Raw genomic sequence first — 19,372 nt, forward strand, 5'->3', positions numbered from 1 at the left:
TACAAGAAACTAGCTACTTATATAGTATTTACTAGTGGCTAGATGCACCTCTCAAGGGTCACAAGTACCTTTTCCCAAGAGTCAAAGGGGCAACTCTCCAAAGGTCAAGAGTGGCTCCATAAAGTGTGGAAAAGCCATGCTGATTGGGATGGCATTTGGACTCTTGTGCAACTCATCTGCCACGTGTGCTAAGCCGTGTGCCCTCACATGCTTACATGCTTACTGGACTGCTTACTGCACAAGAGATGGTTCTTACGCCAGCTGTTGACGTTTAGGCCAAAGGCCACAAACCCAACAGAACTCCCCTTGGACTTTGGACTAAACAAGTGTAACTTGCAAAGAACTCAATTTACACGAAGTCCAGACCACACAGGTTGTAACGATTCTTTGAGCTATGGTGCCACAAAGGCTAGAGACGCCTCTCCTCGAACATGAGTCTCCTAGGACCAAGCTATCCACCAAGATGACTCTTGGTTGGGGCTCACCCATATTTTGCCTACAAGTCGCCACTTTCACTGCCAAGTCGCAGGCTTCTGGCTTCATATTCATCTCTTCTACGGTGCTGCTCTTTGGATGTTGTTGCTGCTACGTGTTTTAACCTTTGAGCAATCCTTTGCTTAGTGTCCGAGCTTTATACACTCATAGCATTTCTTGATATCTTTATTTGATGAAGACCTAGATGCAATGCTTGAGAAAGAAACACTAGATGCAATGCAGTTTGATGTGCTCCTCCCCTTGAAGACGACCTTCTCGTCTCTCTCATAGTGCCTTCTAGGGGTCTTGGTGATTGGGTGTAATCCCAATGCCAATGTCTTGACTCCTTACAAGCACAAAAAGTGCAATGTGGCCCAACTGTCGAATACTTTCTGTTGGTGATCCCACCTTGACTTTATGCCGTTATTGGGTTCACTTCCTAGTATCCACCAACTTGCTAAGTGCGACGGGGGGACATACATGACCTGGGACTGGGCCTAGACATCCTCTTACCATACAAATTCAAGTGTCAACCAACTTCCCGTCTGCGGGTGAAACTACCGTTCACATTGGCCATACAATGTCTGACCATAAAAAGAGGGTCTAAAAAATAAAACAAAAATCATTGGAAAGAAACCAACAACTAAAGTTAGCAGTTGCCACGTCCTCCTGACATAGTTAACAGTTGCCACGTCCTCGTGACACACCCTAGCTGTCGATGTTTATGCCAAAGGCCACAAACCAACACCAAGGTTTGGGGCAAGTGCTCTCTCGGGGTGGAACTCCGCCACTCCCGTCTCGTGTGTCATGTGTCTCTTTCAGTTCAGTTGTTATTTGAAGTGCTTAAAGTTGTTCAATCTGTTCTTTTCTGTTGGCACGTGGTGCCGGTCCCGTTTCAGTGGTATCAGAGCTTCAAGCTTGTGCTGTTTTGAAAGTATACCGGTCCTACCAAAGAGCAGCCGGAGCAAGCTGTGGCTTCTAACTTCTACAGGATATCTTCGTGTCCTGACCCCGGACTTATTAGCCACTTCTACCCTTACTCCATCGCGCATTGGGTGCGCGTAGGGATACTCCCGGATGGAGTACTAAGAAATAATGTTCGAGAATGCTTGCACGTACTCATGGCCCGGACCCCCGGTCCCGTTTCAGTGGTATCAAAGCTTCAAGCTTGTGCTGTTTTGAAAGTATACCGGTCCTACCAAAGAGCAGCCGGAGCAAGCTGTGGCTTCTAACTTCTACAGGATATCTTCGTGTCCTGACCCCGGACTTATTAGCCACTTCTACCCTTACTCCATCGCGCATTGGGTGCGCGTAGGGATACTCCCGGATGGAGTACTAAGAAATAATGTTCGAGAATGCTTGCACGTACTCATGGCCCGGACCCTTGTGGTTACTTACAAGGGGAGTATTGAATGTTTGAAAGTGCCATTTTTACTCATAGCCCGGACTATTGAATTTACGAGGGGAGTATTGTTGTTGTTACTCATGGCCTGGACGTGAATGGTTATTTACGGGGGGGGGAGTATTAAGAAGTCTGAGCAGTGGTTGCTCTCAGCACCTCCAAGTGATGCAGTCTGCGGTATGGGGAGCGTTTGGTTGTAAAAGGTCTCTATATCTCATGGCTTGTCCCTGTTTAGGTTATTTGTGGGAGGAGTGATGAGGGAGTTGTTGAACAGCTCATGGCCCAGACTTGGATGGTTATTTGTAGGGGGAGTGTTCATCGACGGCTTTTTGTTCCATGTCCTGAAACATGCATATGTGATCATTTGTCTTGCTTTGTGATGTGCCAACCACGGAATATTCCTAATTGGATGAGATTGCTTGGGTAGGTAATTTTAGTGCATCAAGACACCCGTTAGAGATCAACGTGGTCTAGGTGTGATGGCTAATTTTACTGCGCCGGAATATTAAGAGCTCCGATCTGGAATGAGAATATACTCCTTATTAGATGAGATTCTTTGGGAAGTCAACGACCCATGATATCAAGAGCTCTAATCTAGAATGAGAAAACTGATTGTCCCTCGAAATGACCAAATTTTTGAGTTAACTTCAGTTGTTTTTCAGATATACGGTAATCGTGGACGTACTCTTCTTTCAAGAAAGGAGGGATGTCTCAAACTGTTGACGTGGCAAGCCATTGAAGACCGGAGCCAACTTGCAGATCTCGATCGAGGGGCCTAAACCCTAAGAAGTAGCAGCACAAGAATTTTTACCAACTTGCAAAGTCTTGCCAAGTGGCCTCTTTTTCAAAGAGAAGTTCCCATCAACTTATGGGACCCCGTTTGATAGGACCCAAGGGACCTAAAGAGATTAAATAAAGCAGATCGTGCACACACAACACACACTCACTTTCCTACGTGAAGACCTGATGATGTGGCAGCTGTACGGACGCGCGTGATTGCGTTGCTGATGTGGCATACTGTACGGATTTCCGCGTTTTACGTTGACGATTGTTGACGTGGCAGGTGCACGGATTTCTGTGAAAAACGCTGGCAGCTTTGGGCGTCACCTTTTGGGACCAGAAGTTGCACAAGCAGCATTGAAGGTACTGTTGCTAATCGCTCCAAGAGAATGCATCAAATTTGAGGATAAAGGCATAAACTGCTGGTATCCAAATGATTTTCCAACTCTAAAGTGCTCCATCCTCGAGGAAAGAGTCAGAAACTTGCACCTCCAATCATATACCACGTGCCAGAATCTCCAAGCTACTACGGGAAGTCCAAAGAATGGGACGATCGAGGCTATTGAGAAATCAACTGTCCGAAGAACCAATTAACTACACCAACCACCACATACAATGATGAACTGCAAAGGGTATCTGAAGGAACCTTATCGGAATTCGGATCTTCATCTGTCTGAAACATTTCTCGAGAAAGTATTATCCCACTTTCAGAGTGAATTGAGAACAAACATCCAGCAGAAAGAAACACACTCCAATATTGAGAGTGTAGCTAATACAACAAGATCAAGAGACCCTGCACCCAAGCTCTTTAAGAGAAGAACAAGGTGCTATAGAAATGCACTGTCAATCCTGTCTGATTCACATGGAACCATTAGAGCTGAAAGGGAGTAGTCTGTACAAACCTACTCTTAAGATGGCTCCACATCCCCCTAAGAAGGGAGAGCGCCTGAACCGTGGATAACTGCTATAACTCTCCAACAATCTCTACCTTTGTAATTGGATCACCCTAGGTAGGTGAATTTGAAAGAAAATATACTTGTGGAACAAATCTGGGAGGATCGAGAAGACCATCTCCCCAGCTGCAAAGAATGCCATGGCTAATTGTAAGTGGTTCTTAGTTCAAGAAGGACCACTATCAACCTGTATGAAATAACATGCCAGTTTAAGGATAAGGAAAGTAGGTGTGTCTTGAATTGTACAGTCTCAAGGGATCAATATGGAAGACAAGGCATAGGAACTACTGTTGGAGTGCTCTAAGAAGAGCAACCGTCACACCACAAATCCGAAAGACAAAGCAACCACCGAAATGGCTAAAGAGGAACATCCGTTAAGATACTCAGTGCACTGTGGGCTGAAGCACACCATCCAAAGGCACAAGAAATGGACAAGGAGGCCAAGGACTAAAAGACACTGTGCATGGTACTCCACTGAATGGAGCACCGGAAGTCGATTGAAGATAATAACCTAGAAGCCCCCCTTTGAAAGAGAAGTATCATTTTGAGGTAACAAACTGATTCAACCCCACGTCGGAAGAGCGCAAACGCTCATTGAAAGCTCCAGAGCTAAAGCCGAGAGCTTCCTTTGTATTGAATAGCAAACCTTGAAGCTCAAGGAACTCGAGACTCAAAGAGAATCACACCATCGGTAAACTCAGACTGATAAGAATAGGAAGACCTAAAAGGTCGTCACCTGAGGATCATGTTTGCCAAAGAAGTCGTCGGGGTCCAAAAAAAGAACCTAGCTACTCAAGCAAACTCCCTGAGTATGTCTGCCAAGATCAAACGTGGAGGTACAATTGAATACAATATGCTAGACTGCATACAGAGTTAGAAGAGCACATGTACTTCAACTGTTGTAACTTGCTTCCTTAAATCTTCATCAAAACTGTCCCTTCCACTTATGCTAAAGAGAACATATCCACAAATGAATTGTGCAATCAATATCCAATACACAACATTACACCAATACTCAAAGATTGAGTAAAGAAACCGGTTCGAGGAACAAGCCCGTGAAGAATGCTGGGGCTGATCTGTAACATGCCAAAAAGCTAGGTAAAACCTGTAATGGAAGAACCTGCTATACTTGCCAGTCGTGACTAAATCTCCACGCGAAGGATTGCCCCCAAGGTTGGAGTTCTTCAAAGGGATGTATGGAAAAGCATCCAAATGTTGCTGACTGCGGGAGTAGGAACTAGATGTCCCCACTAATTGTCGACACTACGTGCAAACCTATCATCCAAAGGATTGCGACAAGTCTATTGTTGAACACCAAGAAAACCGTCCATAAAAGGTTGCAAACTTGTCCCATAACTGGTCCTGATAAGCTCACAAGAGATTGTAAACCTGTCCAACAATTGGTAGTAGGTACTGACAACCTCACAAGAGGACAACAAAGGAATGACCAAATCTGTAGGGCCACACTACCACCGGGGAAGGAGAGAACATGGACATAGGAGAAATCCATGCTCTAACAAAAACTCCTCGAACGGTTGTCATTGTTGGCTAAGCACCTTGCACCACATGCTCCACCCCTAAACCTCATCCAATGTGAAGCTGAATGATGGAGCAAGAAGTGGTGCTACCCTTTGCCTGTCAAAGCCAAGTCCAACACATGCACTATAATCCACAATTTGGTACAAAAGTGAAACTGAATCATCAACTTGCTACCCATCAGATAGGTAGTTCCGTCGACAATTCCAAGAAAGACGTGCATTTGCAAAAGGCATAACAAATCTCTCAATCCATCTCCTCGAAGAAAACACAGGCATAGAAACTTGCTCCATAAGTGTTGAAGAAGATCCTACTGCTGTCCAAACACTTCCCTCTGTAGAAGCTGGAAATGAATAGCTCTTCCTCTGGATACAACCACATGCTTGCTCCCCTTGCGGGAAGGCACAACAAGATATTCCATCGGAGGAAACCAAGGCAATCGAGCATTGCTACACATCGTGAAACGTCCATCCGGTTCCCCTCGGTGAAGAGACAAGGATAAAGGCGGGGAAGTTGTAGACAAGGATTCAAGGCCTCCGCATATCCAAATTAGCTCAAACTGGAGAAAAAACAGGGAAACACAGCAAGCTTCTTCTTTCTCAATCAAGTCCAAAATGGCACCGGATCAGCGGAATGCGAGCATCCAAGGTGGTGGTGTCACCAAGGACTCTTATACCATGTCAATGGTGGCAACGGAAGATGCAATGAAGACAAGAATTGGCTCGTAATCCGGTGACACCTCGGCTCTGATCTAGAACGCTTGCAATGCCACATACATGAACAAGGCACACCTGTGGAGAAGAGAGTGATGGTAGCGTTGGCTGTAGCAGGTAGTAGCGTTGAGTTTCTTTTGCACAGAGAGAGAGAGAGAGAGAGAGAGAGAGAGAGAGAGAGAGAGAGAGAGAGAGAGAGAGAGAGAGAGAGGTTTCCAACGCAGAGGTGTTGTGTGTAACAATTGAGAGACTAGAGTACACTAAAAAATTGAAGTATATCTTATGTATGGTTTTTAGAGTACATAGGGTGTGTTCACACATTGAGTTAGTGCTCATTTCAACATCAATAGGAACAAAATCTTCAGCTAATGGTTGATTAGTGGCTGGTTGTTCATGCTGAAATTTGACCCTTTTTGTCAAGATCACTTTGTGTAGCATTATTTAGCAACTTTGCCTCATTAAACACTACATCTCGGCTGCGTACTCTCTTCCTGTTTGGAGATAACCAAATTTTATAGCCATCTCTCCCTCATGTCCATATCCCATGAAGATGCCCTTGATGGATTTCATGTCAAGTTTGGTCCGTAGTTCTACAGGTACATGCACAAAGGCCTCAGCCAAAGACACGCAAATGGTCGTATGAAGCAGGTTTGTGAGACTAAACCTCTTCAGGAATACCATTCTTCAAAGCATGATTTGGAGAGCGATTGCATGCATGAACTGTAGTTTAAAGAGCCTCTCCCCAAAACTTTTGTGGGAGATTAGCTGTTGACAACATGCATCTGACTCTTTCACAAAGTGTGCGATTATATCGTTCAACCACGTCATTTGATGCAGGGTTATGAGGAGCTATCAACTCCCTCTTAATGCCATGCATCTCACAAAACTTGTTGAACTCATTAGAGACATACTCCCACCCATTATCTATTCTAATTTCTTTCAACTTAAGCCCTTTTTGCATGGTAACAAAAGCATGAAGCCGTTTGAAAGCATCCAACACTTCATTTTTTCCCTTTAACACATACACCCATGGGTTTTTACTAAAATCATCAATGAAAGTAGCAAAGTATTGTGCACCCCCATATGAACTCACATGCATAGTTCATACATTAGAGTATACAAAATCAAGAGCATTAGACTTCTTAGCGACACCAGAGTAATAAGAAGACTTCACATGTTTTCCATATATCAATCATAACAAAAGTTGAGACCAGGACCGTTTACATTAAATCTCCCTAAAGAGGAGAGAACTTGAAGGCCTTTTTGGCTCATATGGCCAAGTCTTTTGTGCCAAAGTTCCATTTGAGAATGGACTTCCGCTACAACCAAAAACTTGCCGGGCAATGCTTTGCAATATAAATAATATGAAGTTCCCTTCTTGCTGTCTTTTACAATCAGCATAGAACCCTTGTGTACTTTCCAAGATCCACCACCAAAAGTAGTGAAATAACCTTTCGCATCCGACTGCCCAATAGATAACAAACTTTTCTTAATGCCAGGGACATATCGTACATCCTGCAAAACCAGCTCTTATATCTGATTTTTGCTTGTAATCATTTGGAGCCCAAAGGGCACTTACTGCAAACAATTGGTGAGTTCCGAGGCTAGATGCCTATGCCATATCAATATCACTTATCGGAGCCCAAAAATTGCAAATTTGGGCTCCTTGTATGCACTTGGATCTTCCCCATTTTTGCTTCAATTTAGGGTCCATATGCCGAGTTAGCATATGTTTGCATCATTTACACATTGAATTTGGTTTGTATCTATTGCCTTGGAGCTTTCCTTTGAGATCCAAGACGTGCAGGGAGGTGGAGTACTTGATTCTAGTGCTTAGAGCCGAGTCCCACTGTCATTTAGTGAGATTAGTAGGATGAGTACTATGGTTGGTTGGAAAGATGTCCCGCATTGGTTCACTTTTTAGAAATGCTTTAACCTCATGCATAGTTGTTACCCAAGTAGACCTTGCCTAGGCAACCAAGTGTATGAAGAAAATGGCTCCAAAGAGGGAGTAACATGAAAAGAGGCACCGTTGTCCACTATCCAAGATTGAGACAGCCCATCATGAGCTGAAAGTAAAGCATCAATCACTTCCCTTTTGGTGATGTACATATCACCTGCTGCTGCCATAACATCTCCATTAATGCATGAGGCCACAACAAGCACTTCTTTAGTGTCCGGAAGTTCTTCAATGACCACACTAGATACTACATTTTCTTTAGCAACTTCTTTTGAGGAAGAGCTATCATCATCTTTCTTATCATCCTTTGTTTTCTTTCCCTGCTGTTTCTTTCTTTCTTTCTTGTAGTATCAACAATTGGGATTTTTGTGTCCTTTGCGCCCACATTGATAACAAGTCACATCCTGTTGTTTTTCCTTGCTTCTACTCCTGCTTTTGCCTTTATTGGCTGCATTCCCCCTCTTTTCGGATCTACCTCTAACTTGATAAGTTGAGCCACTTCTTTCACCACTAGACTTCCTCCTGATCTCTTCATTCAGGATAGAGCCTCGAACACCGTCAAAGGTTAAAGCAGGGTTGTTGCTAAGTGAAACAACCAAAGAGTCCCAGCTATTAGGTAAAGTCATCAACAAGAAAATAGCCTTCAATTTATCATTAAAGTCTGGCAGACCCAAATCCACCAACTGACTCAAAATCCCTGTGAAAGCACTCAAATGCTCGGATGCTGGCTTCGAACTCTTTGTTTACAAGTTTACGCATAAGATGCACTTGATTCACAGGAGTTGTATTTTCATAAGTGTCTTTTAGCTTATTCTATATAGCATAAGCCGTATCAAGACGCTAAATGTCTGTAAGTACATCATCAGATAACCATTTTAATGTATGCAATGGCCTTCTTATTGAGTCTAGCCCAATCCTCATTTGGCATGGTTACAGGGTTAGTTTCCAAGAGCGCATCATCGCAATCTTTGAGAAACTAAATGCCTTCCATTCTGTCCTTCCATAGATCAAAGCCAGTGCCATCCTACCTCTTGATTTCAAGGAGGGATTTACTATCACCTCTACTGGAAGCATTAGAAGAAACAAATGCTATAATTTACGACGGCATATAACCAGCCAAATATTCAGCCAAGGACTTCCAAATTTTCGAGCAACTTAGAGAGTAAGGATCACTACCATTGTGCCAAATACATGTACAGTACCAAAAGTGATAATTTTTAGTAGAGAAGCTGAAATTTCAGCATACAAAACATGCATACAATGGTAGCGAGTGACTCCCACTTCAACAATATCACCAAAAATGCATTTGCAACAGTCCCAGATCTCCAAATGATCTCTAGAACAGCTGCAACATGAATATTCAACAATATAATAACTCGATGAGAGTTGCCTGACGCATGTACTTCATACATAAGAATGTGTATTGATTCCTGATACACGAAACAACAATAATTCTTTGCAATCTCTCCACAATCTCTCAAGTAGGAGGTAAAACCACAATTTACCATACTAAATTTTGCATTAGCAATGTCCCCAAAATGTATGACACGCATCAATTTTGCCAAAATTCAAAAATTTCAACAAAACCGGCAAAATTCTTGCATCAAATACCGAAATCCACAATTTCAGCAAAAGCCCCAAAATTTCTCTAATGAGTCTGGCCCAATTACATTCATACTTATCCCTTAAGCAAAATACGAGCAATTTTTGCAAAATTTTAGCAAATTTTGCAAAAAGCCCCAGATTTTTCGGGTTTGAATGTGCACAAATGTCAATGAAATTGACTCAGCCAAGTAAAATTTCACTTGTACATGAAAAGCCCCAAATATGTGAAGGTTTTATGCACAAAATCTGCAATTTTTGACGCAGATTCTGCTATCGTGGAAGAACAACGCTGAGGCTGAAATTTTTCTTGTGTGAATTGAGGTGTGACTTATCCTGTGTGAAAAGGCTTGGGCTGATTTAGTCCAAAGGCCACCCGCTTGGGCAGCGTTTTGCTTTTTCGCCGGCTCCTCTGTGTGTGGAAGCGCGCAAACCTATGCTGTGATACTAGTTTGATGGTAGCGCTGGTTGTAGGAAGTGGTAGCGCTGAGTTTCTTTTGCGGTGAACATGAGAGAGAGAGATTTTGAATGTAGAGGTTTTGCGTGTACCGATTGAGAGTACACTAAGAAAATGAAAGTATATCTTATGCATGGTTTTTAGAGTACATAGGGTGTGTTCACACCTTGAGTTATGTACAGAAAGAGAGAGCAGAGAGCCTTTACACACCCAACAGAGAGATCACTAAATTCGAAAGAGACGGGACATGAGAGAGAGAGAGAGAGAGAGAGAGAGAGAGAGAGAGAGAGAGAGAGAGAGAGAGAGAGAGAGAGAGAGAGATATGAAATGAAATGAAATGAAATGTTATATTAACGTCTTCAAAAGGCCAAAGTGACCTATGAGACCAGAAAGTTACAATGTGGTGGATCTTATACAAAGTCAGAGTAACAAAATAACAACATAACAAAACAAAAAATACTATGGGATCCTAGACTGGTCGATGTGAACTAAGCAAAATGGGCGGCTGGCTGGGATAGCTAAATCACAGGAGATCTAGCATCGGGTGTTGGCGGATCTCATCAATCTCCTCCATGGTCAGTAGTCTGACTGGGCGTCGTGCATGCCTAGCCAGAGTGCTCCGAATCTTCTGATGAAGCCTCCGTCGATGCTATGTAGTCCTCCGCAGTTGTGGGCGCCTAGATTTCCCTAGCTCAACCGCTCGGTCGATCAATGTGCCTCTGGTGTGAGACGAAAGTGAGCTCTGTTGTGGGAGTAGCTCCTGCGGTTGTCCAGTGTGTGCTCTAAAGAAATTTGTGATCCATCTCTGAGAGAGAGAGAGAGAGAGAGAGAGAGAGAGAGAGAGAGAGAGAGAGAGAGAGAGAGAGAGAGATGAAATGTTATATTAACGTCTTCAAAAGGCCAGAATGACCTATGAGACCAAGTTGGTACAAAAGTGGTGAATCTGTTACAATGTCTGGGTACCTTAGTACTAAAGTACTAAGTGTGAAAAGTGTGAAAGTGTGAAAATAAATGTGAAAAACTAAATACAAAGTATTAAATAAACTTCTTAGGAGCATTCTAGGTGTCTTGCTAGAATGCTTCTAATCCTTTGTTGTAGTCTCCTCCGGTGAAGTGTGCTTCTGCATCTTGGTCGTGGTCGTCTCGATTTCCTAAGCTCAGTCGCTCTGTCAATTAGGGTGCCTTTGGTATGAATGTGGGTACTCCTTTGTGCTGGCTGTTGGCCTCTTGCTTCTCCTTCCACTCCTGCTTCTCTCGATCCGAAGAAATCTGTGATCTACCTCTGAGGCTGTAGTGCTCTTTGTCTTCTCATTAGATTATCCCTGTGCCGATGTAGTTCCAGTAGGTACAAGCCTAAGCATCTTTGATCTTGGTATTGCATGATTCTATCTAGAGGTCCAAAGCCTTCTTTAAAGAGGCAATGAAAACGCCCCCGTATCTCATAGTATACTGTGCAGTGGCACATATAGTGTAATTCTGTCTCCGGCTCCATTCCGCATAACTTGCAAATTCTGCTCTCAGGTGGGATTCCCCTAAATCTGCCAAATTCAATTTCCAACTGGTGTGAGGATGTACGAATCTGACCAATAGCACATCTCAAACCATGAGACAGGTGGGTATCCATGTAACTCGGGCGAATCACAAATCCATCTTCAGATAGTTGTAGGAAGTTTTCTTTGTAGTCGGCCATCTTCGTGCCCAATTCTTGTGTAGGGTCTACCCATGTCCTCTTAGTATCCAACTGTATAAAATCCTGTCGGATGATTTTATTAATCTCCGTTCGTGTAATTGCCAGTGATGGAGCCTCAAGAGAGTATTGGAAGGGGGGTAATCTTTCCATACTGAACCCGTGTCTCTGAAACCACGAGGACAGTTGCGCATACCAGCATGATGTATCCCCTTTCATTGCTAATTGTCGAGAGGATTCAAGGGCCAGTCTAGTATATCGGCAATTATTTGTATCCCTCAAACCATGTATAAAGGACACTGATCTGGTAAGAGCTTCAATTTCTATCGGAGGGGCCGCTAGTTCCGCTCGGGTAATCGCGTGTGGTACGGAGGCCTTGGCTTTAATCATTCGGGAAATCATAGATACCAAAGGTCTCTCCATTGACTTCCAATTATCCTGATCCACAGATGGTCCCCAAATCTGGACCCCATAAAGCATAGCCGAAGCCACCACAGTATCAGAGAGAGAGAGAGAGAGAGAGAAATGAAATGAAATGTTATATTAACGTCTTCAAAAGGCCAAAATGACCTATGAGACCAATCAGTTACAAAATAGTGAATCTAATACCATGTCTGGGTACAAAAGAACTAGAAAAGAACTAGAAGTGGAACAAAATACTACTACTACTACTACAATCTAAAACTACGTGGGTGTAGCAGTAGTAGTAGCAGTAGAGAGAGAGAGAGAGAGAGAGAGAGAGAGAGAGAGAGAGAGAGAGAGAGAGAGAGAGAGAGAGAGAGAGATCTGGGAAAGGCTCTCTGTGCTGATAACAAGCTGCTCATACAAGTGACCAAGGGTGGTCCAGCATAGATTTGACATGCCCAATGGATAGACTTGAGGTAGACACAACTGCGACTACTACTGACACTGCAAGTTGCTCCTGACACGAGACCTCTCGCAACAATTGGGAAACCACTCAGCAAGCACGACGACGGCAAGTATAGATCTCCTCTTAGCAAAGGTAGGAATGCCCTAAGATCACAGGATCTAGCGCTGCCGCTCCGGGTGGATGGGAAAAGACTGCAACAGTTGTGGAAGGGCAATAGAGTGCTTGATTGGCTGCCCCTCCTGCTGCACATCCTCCCATCTTCTGCTTGCGGTGGGCTGCCCAAAAACGCTGACTGAGGAGCTGCCCAAAAACACTAAACTGCTTCCCTATTGCCTACTGGTTGCTGGCCTCAAATGGCTGCCCACTCCTGGGTGCCCCCCTACTGGGGCTGATCTGCATACACTTATATAGGGGAAAAACAAAACTGCCGGACCCATCCCTTATCCCCCACGGCCTATAATAAATCTCATAAATGGGAAAAAAGGAAGAGGAAGAGGCTACTGGCCCTAAGGGCCCTGGGAAGCCACTAGACTGCAAGGGAAAAATGTACCCTTTGGCACGAGGAGCCTATATGGCTATGGAACTGAGCCAATACCTGAGCTAAACATGGCTAGACACAACCCGACATGAGAAAGCAACCTCACACTGGCTGGACACAGCCACAAAACAACCCCCACTCCCTAACACCTGTCCCTAGGAGAAACCGGGACCGATTGGACGAATCCAGAGAGATGCCTAAACTCTAACATAGACATGGAAGACGCCTTGTGCAAACTCTCACCATGGAGGACATCGACATGATCATGCACTAACCAATGTGAGCCATCTCCAGATTTTGATACACACACATCCACCCTTTTTTATCTGTTCTCTGAGATACACCACCACCTTATGCCTATGTACCGCTCAGGCCCTTGATACCCACCTTTTACAACTCTAGTAGTTCTTTTCTTTCTTTTATCCAAACCTTGTATCTTTCACCATGATGTAACTCTTTGGTCTCACAGGTCATTTTGGCCTATAGAAGACATTAATATAACATTTTATTTCATTTCTTCGGATGATGCATCTTGAATATTTCTTCACTTAATATTTCCATCCATGATATCCTAGTCATTCTTCGGATGATGCATGTTGAATATTTCCTCTCACTTATGGGTCCATCTATTCTGATAATTTGTAAAGGCTTATGATTCCTTAGCTATGGATGATTTAGCACAACAAGAGGTATTTATTTTAAATTTTGACTGGAGCTTAAGAGTGTGTGCACTGTGGACCAGGATAAAATGTTATGTGCATACTGGGTGGTCATGTATAGTAGGGTTTGTTCGGGCCTAGTTGGGTGTAAGGTAGGAAAGCGTAAGACTCTTGAAAAGATTTGGGATGATCATCCAATATGGCGCCCATGCCTAGATAGCGGACAATGACCCATTTAAGTACGACTGGACAAATATGTCGATTGGCTTATATCATGTAAACTTTTGCAGAGGAAAGCATGATGGAGGACCGAGGTTCAGAGTCTGAGTCCTAACGGATATTTTGAAAGCTAAGCACATGGAAAGGAAGGAAAAAGAAGGCAGAGGTCTGTCTGGAAGGCTCCTTTGGAGTGGGAGGTTTGTTAGGAGTAAAGCAGTCATTGACTATATCTTTTTAGAGTGTCCTCTACGTGGCTTGGGCCTAGAATTGTCTTTTGTATTTTGGTTACAAGCTTTTTTTGTATTGTCTTACCTTTGCGCTTTATGTTTGGGTCTTAAAGCCTTGAGGTATTTGTAATAGAAAGATATTTTTGTTAGATATAGAATAGTAGAAGGGTCAAATGCAAAAAATGGAGTGCTACATAAATTCCATGATGGAGTTTCATACTTCAATCTAAGGTGCATGAAGGTGGAATGTGCTGACCAAGAATGCGTTCTGCTCATAAGCGTCACTAGTTCATTTCTATGAAAATCTTGAAACCTCTCAGTACTGCTGCCTCTTAAAGTGTTTTGCGTTTTGTTTTTTCTTTTTTTTCCCCTTGTTGCCTGCCTTGAAGGCGGGGGGGCGGGTGGGGTTTGTTGTTGAAACCTTTGTTGTACCTTGAGCAAATTCTTACTTCAAAAATTTGCAGAATTCAACAGGTTTATTCACTTTGCTTCACGGATGTACTGCTACCTGCGTCGGGGACATCTGTGCCTGCCCCTGCAGTCCTCTGTGTTGTGAATTGCTCATTTCAGATACTTTTTAAAAGTTCTGGAAGCAACACAAAGGACTCCTCTTCTTCATCAGTACAATTGCTGGCATCATCGGAGCCTGGTTCTGTACCTTTAGTCGCAACTACCACTCAAGGTGCTAGAAAAAATAGCCATGTTGATTCAAAATTAAAGAATGAGATCGATTCTTTTTGTGAGACAAGGATTTTGTCGCTCTCGGATGATGGGAGACTATGGCATTGGTCTGTCCTGTCTGGCTGTGTTAATGAGAGTTCTTTGCAAAGCATGCATATGAAGGCAACGATTGAAAGCTGCCCATCTTTGAGAAGTGGTGAAAACAGAGATGGTGAGATGGGTAGCCAAGAAATGTTTCCAGCAAAGATTGATTCAAACTCTTCCGCTCTAACTTTCAAGGTAAGGCAATGAAAAGAATCAATGATTTTGGTTTTGGCTTTCCCTCACATTTCCTATGGTTTCAAAATATAATCTAGTAAATACTTTCTTTATTCGATGTTAAGCTAGGGTAATTTCTCTAAGCTGTTGTGTTTGTCACCAGCTAATGCTGACGGGTCAATTGAGCCTTTTACCATCATCAATCACTACGTTGGCTGTTCCGGTGCCTTCCATGTTGGCCATTTCACCAGGTAAAAAATAGGGATAGCTTTGGATGTTGGGCAACACAAACGGCGGAACAGCTTATCTTTTGGTTTGTCTCTACAGGCGGTGGCAATGGGCCGGCGGCTTCAGTGCCCTTGGTTGCTTTAGCCACTCAAGGTGGGACTATAGAGCTTGTTGATGCTATGTCTAATTCCATAACAAGTTCATTCCTAATTCACAGCAGTTCAGTGCGTGGCTTACGTTGGCTTGGTAACTCTCGGCTTGTCTCCTTCTCCTACACAGAGGTATATAAACTGTTGTTGAGCTTATTATTACAATCGTATTCAGGTTAATTCCATTGTGCCATCTAGGTACTCTGTCAATGTCTGGACTCCAGGTCGTTTCTTTTTTTGTTTATGTTTAGAATGTTGAACAGGGATATTTTTTTTTAATTGCTACAACCCAAATCCTTGTAGACAAACAATTTGCATTTATACATGCCGTACATTACCTTGAATTTTACATTTTTTTCCTAAAGATGAATTTTGGTTGAAAGTATGTTGTTGTTATGCAAAAATTTCGACCTTAATTGTGTGCGTGCGAGTTATCTTTCAAGGAATGCCTTCTTTTTCTGTCAATAGTGCCAGGTGTTTTGACTTTCTTGATTGCACAGCAAATTTCCTTAATGAAACTAGCTGGGGTTGTATCTGCATTATCCCACATCAGAATGCAAAAAGAGCAATATTCTGACCCGGTGAGATGGTAAATTTCTTTTGCTGCATGCAGCCAAAAAGCAAGTCATTTCTTGTCGCTGCTGTAGGTGGATTTTACCCTAAACAGCTAAATTTGCAATACATGGTTGGGTACAAAATCAATCGAAAGCAGTCAGATTAGCAGCATAGAAGGATAAGTTTATGTGTCAACTTACCCTTCAAGGTCTTTTTTCCTTGAAATTTTGTAGTTTTCATAGCCAATACCACTTTTAAAAACAGAAAAAAAGAACAAACGAAAGTAATTTGTAGTGCCTTTTAGAAATCTTGCTCTTAAAGTATGAAGAGCTTTTTGTAGGAAGCTGAGACTGGTTTTGACATTTTATTTGTGACACTTGGCTATAGACGAGCACATATTCCAAAGCTTATTGTGCAATTAGTCTTTGATGGCTTTGAAAAAGGACTTTCATCTGTTTTATGCAAGCAAGTCTTTAATTTCCCAAGGGATGTTTGAGAGTTGATTCATTTATTTTGTTGCAGATAAAGGGGAAAGGTGGTGGATTTGTGAACGTCCTTGCTGTCACATGTGTAAGAAGTGGACAAAGCAAACCATTCCGAATGTTGCAAAAACCTGAAAGGGCTCCTGTAAGAGCTCTTCGAACATCTCCCTCTGGCAGGTTCTATTCTCCTTCAAAACAGTCTTTTATGAGTGAGGACGTATCTAGGAAGCTTGGGTACATATAATTTTAATGAGTATGCTATTATAGCTAGAAGTCAAACTCATCGAGGTGAAATGTTACTTGGGGCATCCTTGTCCTTTTGTTCTCAACGTTTGAGTTTACCGAGCAGAAGGTGAGGAATTGGTGTATTTTTTTGGAACCTCCATTTTTTCTGCACAGCCTACAGTCCATTGTAGCTCCTTGCCAATTTTGCTTGTGCAATGTCTCAATATTATCTTTAAAAACCGAAATGTTTTTGATGATATGTAGCTGGACTGATGTATGCATTGTCCTCAATGGTTGGTGCTTGTGTTGAAACTTTTTCATGATCTTCATAAAACAACATACATTTGCAAGAGGCGCAAGATTTCAGGGAGCTTCATGCTCAAGGAGCAGCAGCAATACTGCTTTGGCGATGATGGCACATTTAGAGAACCGGGTATAACCCTTTAAACTGATTTGACTCTATGTCCACAGAGCGCTTTTCCCATTCAGGGGCACTTGTCTTCTTTTGCTCCTACTCCTTAGTGCAAGGGGAGAACACCTGCAAACAAATACTTTTAGATTAAACAATATAAACATGAAAAGCATCACCTGTTGAGACTTAGAACTCGAAAAGGAACTCCTCAGAAGAGAAATGTGTAGAAAGAACCTTATCCTCCAATCCTACACACTGGAAAGGCGTGTTTTTAGGTTCCTTCTCGCATATCAACCCCGTCTATGTTATCTATGGGGATGAAAGCAGAGAAAAAGGTAACTTGTCTTGATGGACAATTCTCCAGAAAGCACTTGTTTGTGGTAAACCTCTCATGTAGTCCTGGCCGCATCTGGCTGTCTCATCCTCTCTGAACGTTTGATGGACTAGTATCAGTATCTAGTCATCTCATTCACATAGTACTGTTGATGCACTAGGATCACATGCACAAATCATATTCACATCTTTGTCCCAATGGAGACCTCAAACATAAACTGTGAGTCCAATGAATCATTGACCCATCACATCCAGATCTCTAGCACATGTCAAGATGCACTAAATTCATCATATCAATCATCAATATCACCATTTCAAGTGACTAGAGACAAAATGCGTTAGTCAACGCATTTCACCTCACCTACTCAAACAAACACACATTTGCAAGAGTGCATTGATGAATCAGATGCTAGCATGCAAAGAAGTTTCTAGCGAGAATATTGTCAGCATATAGTATATATGATTTATCAAAAAGACAAAACGGTTTCATTTCCAATCTAATCCATGTCTATCTGCCATGGCGAATGGAGTAACTCCCCTTATGCAAGAGGCACTGCATCATACTCGACTGCTGAATACCTAAGAGCTCTACGCAAAGAAGCTCCACATATTTGAAGATTCAAAGAGAAGATCTTTCTCTTCCGAGGTGTATCTCCCAAGGCACCCTCCAATCCAAACCTCCAAGAACTCCACAGCTCCTATGAGTAGAAGTCTGGATGATCTCTTTATGAATCTTTTCGGAAAGTCCTTGCAATAGTGCAACTCTTCAAAAGATTTTGTTATGAGCATGTCTTGAGCTAGAAGAGAGCAAGAGGAGGTGCTCATGATATACAAGAGCTTGAAACTTGATCACGACTTTAAGCTTGATTACAAGACTTAATACTTAAGAGAACATGATTACAAAACTCGCATCACAATGCTAGAGTACAAGACAAGACTTGATTACAAGAACAAGGTTCTTACTCAAGCTTCTAGAACTTTCTAGATTCTTCTAGCCACTTCTAGAATTTTTTTGATATTTCTAGATTCTTCTAGATGTTTCTTGAAGCTTTGAGGTTTCCTCAATCTTGTAGAACTTTCTAGATTCTTCTAGCTATCTCTAGAATCTTCTAGATTCTTCTAGAACTTTGTAGAGCTCTTCCAAGAGCTCGCATCCGTGACAATACCCCCTCCTTTAGCGACGAGTTCCACGAGGAGCAGTTGTCCCTCTTGATGTGTAATGTTTAGCAAAAGTGAATGATGGTGAATGCTTAGGATGAGTGCTGAGTTCTACCCAAGGTTCCTTTTATTGAAGGGGAGAGAGAGCCCCCCTTTTACTTAACAAGGGTTGTGCAAAGACCAAAACAAAAGAGAGTGGAAACTGTGAGTGTAAGTGTTGAGAGAGAGAGAGAGAGAGAGAGAGAGAGAGAGAGAGAGAGAGAGAGAGAGAGAGAGAGAAATGAAATGAAATGATATATTAACGCCTACAAAAGGCCAAAATGACCTATGAGACCAACTGATTACAATGATGAGTCTAGTACCAAGTCTAGGTACAAACAAAGAAAACTACAAACAAAGAACTGATAGGAGTGCTACCGACTCCTATGGGTGGCTAGTAGGCTGAGCAATGGTATCATGCCATAAGGGTACAAAGTGGGGATAAGTGTCACCATGATACAATATAGCAGTAGCATGAAGCCTATCCTGATCGACACTCTGGGTGTCGTGCTAGAATCCTGTGGATCCTCTGCCGCAATCTCCGCCGGTGTTGCGTGGCTCCCCTCCTCATTCGCGGTCGTCTCGATCTCCCTAACTCTATAGCTCGATCAATGAGAGTACCGCTGGTGTGTGGAGAGAGAGAGAGAGAGAGAGAGAGAGAGAGAGAGAGAGAGAGAGAGAGAGAGAGAGAGAGAGAGGATATACACCAGATGGGGTTCACCCCCTCTCTATTGCTAGAGAGGTATTTTCTTTAGATTGCACAAATGCTGGTAC

At 42.8% G+C, this 19,372-nt stretch overlaps 1 protein-coding gene across 3 annotated transcripts in view; it reads left to right on the forward strand.

Annotated features, from left to right (window-relative positions):
* Window positions 1–19,372, forward strand: part of LOC147440975 (uncharacterized) — a 130,451-nt gene that overhangs the window by 23,158 nt on the left and 87,921 nt on the right. For all 3 annotated transcript variants that reach the window (XR_015184296.1, XM_086482760.1, XM_086482761.1), the window contains exons 2-5: window positions 14,543–15,038; window positions 15,181–15,268; window positions 15,345–15,526; window positions 16,472–16,608. Coding sequence is in view for 2 of the 3 variants with exons in the window: in XM_086482760.1 (XP_086338886.1) it covers window positions 14,543–15,038; window positions 15,181–15,268; window positions 15,345–15,526; window positions 16,472–16,608 (903 nt within the window). In the remaining variant the exon portion in view is untranslated. The remainder of the gene's footprint in view (window positions 1–14,542; window positions 15,039–15,180; window positions 15,269–15,344; window positions 15,527–16,471; window positions 16,609–19,372) is intronic.

The sequence above is a fragment of the Adiantum capillus-veneris genome, chromosome 15 (genome assembly GCF_014529385.1).
Source record: "Adiantum capillus-veneris isolate H3 chromosome 15, ASM1452938v2, whole genome shotgun sequence".
Classification (NCBI taxonomy): domain Eukaryota; kingdom Viridiplantae; phylum Streptophyta; class Polypodiopsida; order Polypodiales; family Pteridaceae; genus Adiantum; species Adiantum capillus-veneris.